This window comes from Vigna umbellata, chromosome 1, assembly GCF_029865625.1.
Source record: "Vigna umbellata cultivar VRB3 chromosome 1, Vumbellata_1.0, whole genome shotgun sequence".
Lineage (NCBI taxonomy): Eukaryota > Viridiplantae > Streptophyta > Magnoliopsida > Fabales > Fabaceae > Vigna > Vigna umbellata.
Genome location: NC_142165.1, coordinates 62,928,499 through 62,935,672, shown reverse-complemented (window position 1 = coordinate 62,935,672; position 7,174 = coordinate 62,928,499). Strand labels below are relative to the sequence as shown.

The window sequence follows — 7,174 nt, the reverse complement described above, 5'->3', positions numbered from 1 at the left end:
TCAACAGTTGTGGGACCGAACGACTGAGAAGCTTGTCGAGACCGAATGGTTGAGAGACTTGTCGGATCGAACGACTAAGAGACTTTTTCCCGCATGCTGACCATTCAGTTCCTTAGGGTCGTATTTGTCCTAACCGATCGGCAGCATATAAGCCCAAAATGACGTAGAGACTCTCCTATATCTTTATCGATTGGTCGGCTATGAGCCCAATAGTAACATTTATCTATATTATTGACTCAAATTTTGCTGTGTTTTTCTACTCCTCAAAATCTCAAAATTTAGAACTTTCAATGACATCTATCGTATGAAAATTTTGTCAGTACCTGAATTGAACGCTGTAGTGAAATTTTGCACAAGGAAACATGCAAAAAATCCATGTTTTTTTTTTCAGAATCCTACAACATAATGTTGATTACTGAACATTGATCATTAATAAAAACAATATATTCATCGTTCATAAATATTTCTAACATACTAGTCAAACAACAACTAAAATAACAGAAAATGAAACAGAACAACAAATCTTAAGGGAAAAACCCTACTAACAAAAGCTAGAAAATGTCTATACACAATTCTTCGCTACTTAACCTTAAAAGAAACCAGTTTTATCGAACATCATACGGATATGAAGTGACACATAAAACTTATTTTTTAAACAATGTTTTGGTTCAAACTTATCAACCCTTCTGGGGAGCACTTCTCCTCTGCCAAAACTTAAGATTCACAGCTCTTTCCTCCAGCATCTGCTCAACTTCTTCCATTGGAACTCCTTTAGTTTCTGGCACGAAAATGAGAACGAAGAAAATTCCAACGAGGGCAACCACTCCAAATAACATGAATGTCCATGCTGTCCCAATAGCCACTGTCAAAGTTAAAAAGGTCTGGGAAACAACAAGATTGGAAACCCAACATGTCGTGGAAGCAATTCCACCACATATTCCACGGTACCTTAGAGGATAGATTTCTGAATTGACAACCCATGGAACAGTTCCCATCCCTGGTGAGAAGAATATGATATACAGTGCAAGTCCCACTATTGCAAGCCAACCCATTTTGCTAGGACATCCTTTTGTATACCATGCTCTATGATCTTTGAGACAAAGAGCCTTTGGGGCATCATTAGAACTCAAACATGCCCCAGGTAAGAGCTGCATGCACATACAAAACACACCAGTGTAAGAACAACCATATATAGAGAGAAATTAAAGGTATGGAGAGACATTGTATTAAAAGTAGGTTTCAATTGGAACTCGAAAAAAAATTTATATATGAGAGTTAGATCTACACCAACTTATAGTGGTTAGCATTTGACTTACTTTGTTAGAGCCGGATGCACAAAAGCCACATTCTGCCTTTAGACACTTCATGCAGTCCCATTCAATAGGATTCACAGCTTTGCTAAAATCAGAACAGGTGTTGTTGAAGTAAGAGGTCTCGATAGAACTAATCATTGGAGAATGAGTTTCAGTCTGGCGGAAAGTGGCAGTTAAAAGGGCCAAGGATAAAACACAGCCAAACAAACTCAACAAGGCAAGTTTCTTTCGTCCAGTCTTGTCGATGAAGTATATGCTCACGATTGAACCGAATGCATTCAGCCCAGAAGTGATCAGGGACAGAAGAAGTGCAGTCCGGTTGGATGCAAAACCAGCCAACTGAACAATTGTGGGACTGTAGTACATGACAGTGTTGATACCTGTAAATTGTTGGAAGAATTGAAGTCCCATTCCAGCACACAAACCTCTCCTCACAGTTTTTGTTTTCAACAGTTTGATTATGCTGATTTTGTCTGAAGCTACTTCCTTCATTTCCAATGCAACTGAATCCCGCAAAGCTTGAATTTCAGATTCCACATCACTAGATGGATAAATTTTCCTTAATATTACTTTTGCTTCCTCTTCCCTTCCCTGTAGGTTACATAATGAAAAAACATATAAGCCCATAGAAAGATACAATTATCACAGAGAAAGAGTAAAGACTCAAAAAAAAGTATTAACGATGATTAAACCTTTCTGAACAACCAGCGAGGTGATTCCGGGAGTGTAAACATTAACACCGATTGTATTACAGCAGGTAGAGCAGCCACTCCAAGCATCCACCTCCATGTACCCGGAGCCTGAATAAAAAATTAACAAGACTCTGATCACGTTTACAGAAAGCAATGTCATATAGAAATTCAACTACACAACATGGATATCATGCGACCAAGACAGCGTAAGCTAAAGATATTATGCAATTCCGTTTATGGTATGAGAAAATAAGTTTTGTTTTCACCATGTAAAACAGATCTATACTTCTATAATAATTATTTAAAAAGTTATATTATAGTATTAAAAGAGAAGATTTAGCTGACCTTAGTGAAAGCCAAGTTGATGAGGTAGGAAAGAAATTGTCCACCAGTGATGAGGAAACTGTTGAGAGCTACAAGGGCTCCGCGAACCCTGGTGGGGGAAGTCTCAGAGATGTAAAGAGGGGATGCCATTGAAGCCATTCCAACGCCGAGGCCAACAAAAACTCGACCCACGATGAGAATAGCAGGGCTAGAAGCAGCAGCCATGATAACTGACCCAACCAAAAAGAGGGTATCAGCTAAAAGGATTGATTTCCTTCTTCCGAAACGATCGTTCATCCATCCACCCACTGCAGCACCTATAATTGCACCAGCAATTGCTGTACTCACTATAGCTTCCTGGAATTTTTACTAGTATCAAAATTTTGAACATGATTCCACCGTAACAATTAATTTGCACACTCAAGATAAATGCTTTTAATTCAAATCTCAACATTGAAAGAAGGCCCTGCACGGTTTCACAAATTTGTACCACTAGCTGGTTCGTTATCCTATGATAATTTCAAGAACTTGCTTCAAACCCAGAAAATAAAGGGAAAATGCGGGATTATGACCCATGATAATTAACTATGCGAACCTTTGACAAAACTAATTTTAACCGTTTAAAAATTTATATGAAAGTTATAAGATGATATAAAGATTTCAGATTCAACTCTCCCACTAATTAATATTTGGGATGGATTTGAAAGTGAAGGTGAGAAATTCTAGATTCAATTGTGGGTAAAAAAAATTATATCACGTTAGAAAAAAGAAGATTGAAATCAGATAAAACTAATTAACTTTTGGGTTAACTAGAAAATCCAGTTAATTTTAATTAAAATTAATACATTGTATAAGAGAAATATATTTTTAAAATGAAATAGAATGTTAACCACTTTTTTTAACCATAGAATCATTATTTTATTGATCCTTGTATTTGAAAGGATTCAATCACAAGCCACGTAGTCAATTATAAAAAATTGTTAAAAAAATTGTTAAAAAAATATTTTCTAATAAAATATTATCATAATAATATTATGTCATTATGAATAATAATGAATTGCAGATGTAACTAAGCTACTTAAAGTAAAAATATATTCTCAAGAATCCTAACTCTTCTCCAAAAATGGGAAAAATAAAGTCATGAACCCTTTTTCCAATTAAAGAGATTTTCTCTTCTATCACAATTTTTTCTTCTTATATATATTTTTACCTTTTATCCTTCCTCCCAAAAAGGGAAGAAAATAAGACAAAAAGACATTAAGATTTATTTTACTACATAATTTCTAATAGTGACGCTATTCCCATCTAGGTAAATTGAAATCAAATTAAAAGTACAATCATGGATCGATGTGTTTTTTTGTTTCTCAACATAAGTTCTTTTTATTTTTTTAAGTTGAAAATCATCATCTTTTGGAACGCATATCCGATGAAAAAGCTTACATTCTTTTTCAGTGATAAAGATAAAATTAAAAGAAACAATATCAGGAGAAAAATATTTCTAACAATATCTCAAATACAAAACTCTTAGAAACAAAATAAAAAAATCAGGAGTTAATAGTCAAATTGGACTGTTTCAAATCTGAAAAAGAGGGAAAGCAAAAACAGATGTTCTGTAAAATATATAAAAGCAGAAAATATTTAAAAATAAGATTAATTGATTCATATAAAATTACAATTTTTTTCTGTTACTAATTTATTTTCAAATTCTTTGAAAGAGATCAATCCACCACAGTAAATGATCTATCGTATTTTGTGACATCAACAGTAATTTAAGAATAAAAAATAGTGAGTCAAACGTCGTAATAAATTACCGACTAAAAAGTAATAAGCTCAGTACCGCGTTTCTTGTGAACTTCGAGGAAATATGCAGAACAGAACAAACTGACGTAATATACCCAAAATCGTAAAATCAAACAAAAAATCATAACTGACATCAGAAAATACTAAGTAATACATCAAATCCTTAAAATAAGTTCTAAATAAAATTTATAACTATAACATGAAAAAGATACCAATGAAAAAATAAATAATTTTTTTTTAAAACAATGACTTGTCAATCAATATTCTATTTTATAGAAAAACACGATAAAAAATGAAACAAAAATAATCTTCTCTGATGTAGAGAAATAATGAGTAAATATATGTATTATTTTGTTTGTTAGATACCTCCTCCTTCCTTTTTCAAAAGTCAATTCTTTGAAACTAAAGTTATTCCTTTTCGTTTCTTATAATTTAAATTTCAAAATAATATAATTTTTTAATTATATCCTTAATTTATAAAAGTTATTCTATTTTTTTGTTTTTAACTTTTAAATTCAAAATAACATATTTCTTAATAACTAATATAAAATCTAATAATACCAAACATATATATTAGAATAAAAAATTGAAAAAAATATTGTAGATAATTCATTTTCAATTAAATTAAAAAATAATTTAAATTTAAAAACATTAAACAATTTTTATAAAAGAAAAAGGTTCAACATAATTGTTTATATTCTGATGACTATCTTTTCTTTTTGTTATTTTTCCCTCCCTCATTTTTCTTCTCTCCAAATCAAACCCACAATAACTGAATGTATTACAAAATCCTCGAAAACGTGTCAGGATAGAGATATTATGAATGCACAAAACCATATGCTCGTGTTTCTGCGTGCAACTTTGCTTACTGTAACAGAAAAAATGGATGAGGACATTAAATTCTATAAAATAAAAACAGAGGAATTCATGTAGGTTTAGTTTAATTTTACAGATTTCATTTTTATTTCATGATTTTGGCTCTTTGGTGTGGTAAGTATCATGCATTCAATTACCTGAAGCCAAGTCTTCCTCTCGACATCTTTGAAATCATCCCTAATATACAGAAGAGCACCGGATATGACCCCTGCGGAAACATACACCAAGCGATCAATCGCGAAGTCGAAACCAAAGACATAAAAGCAAACACTGACACTTGTTTTTAAGAAATTTCAACGAATAACTTACGAGAAAAAACAATTGATTATGAGAAAACTACAGTAGAGAAAAGAGAGAACAATGTTTGAATTGATTTGACATATTACCGGTGTCGTAGCCGAAAAGAAGACCACCAATTCCTGCAGAGAAAGCGAGCCGAAGAATATAGGGATTCTTCCATGAGAGGGAGAGACATTCTCTGAAGGCAGAGACATCAGCCTCTGGTACTCCTCCCTCCATCGGAAACGGTGGTTATGAACAGAGAGAGAAAGAGTTATGACAAAGAGAAAGAGCTACAAAGAGAAAAGAGTTACAAACAGAGAAAGAGAGTGAAAAAAGTGATTGCGATGAGAGTAAGTGAGGGAAGAACTCTATTTATAGAGAGACCCTTGTTTGGTTGACAGACCAAACATCACTCTTAATTTTTTTTATCGATTTAATTTTTCTTATCAGATTTAATAATTTATAGATTTATACTTTAATATAATCAATAACATTTATTAATATTTTCTGTTCATTACTTCTTTCCTTACTCTTTTCCAGGCTTTCGAAAAACGGTTATTTTTATTCATTTTTATTGACATAATAACTTATTAAATAAATTGAGAAAAAAATATTATATTTTTATTTTAGACTTAAATACTAATTAGATTTGTACTTTTTTTGTTTATATAATTTAGTCTTGATATTTTTTTTAATTTGATTTAATTTGGTTTCTTTTTAATATTCTTTAAATTTATTATGGTGAACTGTGTTTACTGTGTTATCTATGATTTCTTTTTAGTTTTTAAAATTTTTTAATTTAAAAAAGTTAAAATTGTTTTATGGTCTTCATATTTGCACAAAATTTTTAATTAAGTCATCTCGTTTTAAGTTGTTTAGTCCTCAATTTTGAAAAGGTGATATAATTTAACTATTTTTGTTAATAATGATTTTTTCTTTTCTACTTTTTTTAAACATTTTTTATTTTTTAAAAAAAACTTTGTCACGTGTCAAGACTCAGATTCAATCACGGATTTAGATTCAGATTCAATGCATGAAAGAGAAGTATACATATGGGATAAAAAAGAGTGTTTCTTATCATGCAAAGAATCAAATTCAACATATTCATCAACAACATTATCAAGAATATCAACTCGAAAAACAAAATTGTCCTCAGATGGAAATTTCATGGGATCAAAAATATTAAAATGCACAACAATGTCACCAAATTCCATGGATAATGTACCAACATGCACATCAAAATTAGGTCGGGCTATTTTCAAAAATGGTTTACCTAAAACGATTGGGGCATATTTATGGGAGAATCTGTCCTCCATTTTAAGAACATAAAAACATGTAGGAAAAATAAGTTCACCAACCTGAACTAAGACATCATCTATATAACCTGTGGGGTGGGCAACATTTATATTAGCAAACTGTATGACCACACTCGTAGGTTGCAGAGGTCCAAGAGAAAGAGATTTATAAATGGACAGAGGCATAACATTAATGGAAGCACCCAAAATCAAGCATGGCATTTTCAAATTTACTATTTCAAATGATACAAGGCATGCAAAATGTACATAAGTCCTTGCATTTCTTAGGAATGTGTGGAACAAATTTCTTGTCAATGGCGATACATTTCTGCCCATGCTAATTCTCTCATTGTCCTTCATCTTCTCTTTTGAGTGCACAACTTCTTCAAGAATTTTGCATACTTGGGAATCTGTTTGATGGCATCTAGCAGAGGTATGTTCACCTCCACTTTCTTGAAGGTCTCCAAAATCTCCTTATCCACCTCTTCCATATTTTTTCTTTGAATCACTATAGGAGGGAATAGAAGAGGGATATGATGATGCTGCAAGTCAGAAGACGTACTGGTGGAAGAAGAGGATCCATTCCTACTTG

At 32.1% G+C, this 7,174-nt stretch overlaps 1 protein-coding gene across 1 annotated transcript; it reads right to left on the bottom strand.

Moving 5' to 3' along the window:
- Window positions 1-422: 422 nt before the first annotated feature.
- On the bottom strand, window positions 423-5,625 carry LOC124833837 (putative inositol transporter 2). The gene is made up of 6 exons (XM_047308395.2): window positions 5,392-5,625; window positions 5,143-5,213; window positions 2,351-2,686; window positions 2,006-2,113; window positions 1,317-1,904; window positions 423-1,148 (listed from the first exon to the last, which is right to left on the bottom strand). The coding sequence occupies exons 1-6, from the start codon at window positions 5,522-5,524 to the stop codon at window positions 678-680; spliced, it is 1,707 nt and encodes a 568-aa protein (XP_047164351.2). The 5' UTR covers window positions 5,525-5,625; the 3' UTR covers window positions 423-677.
- Window positions 5,626-7,174: the final 1,549 nt, after the last annotated feature.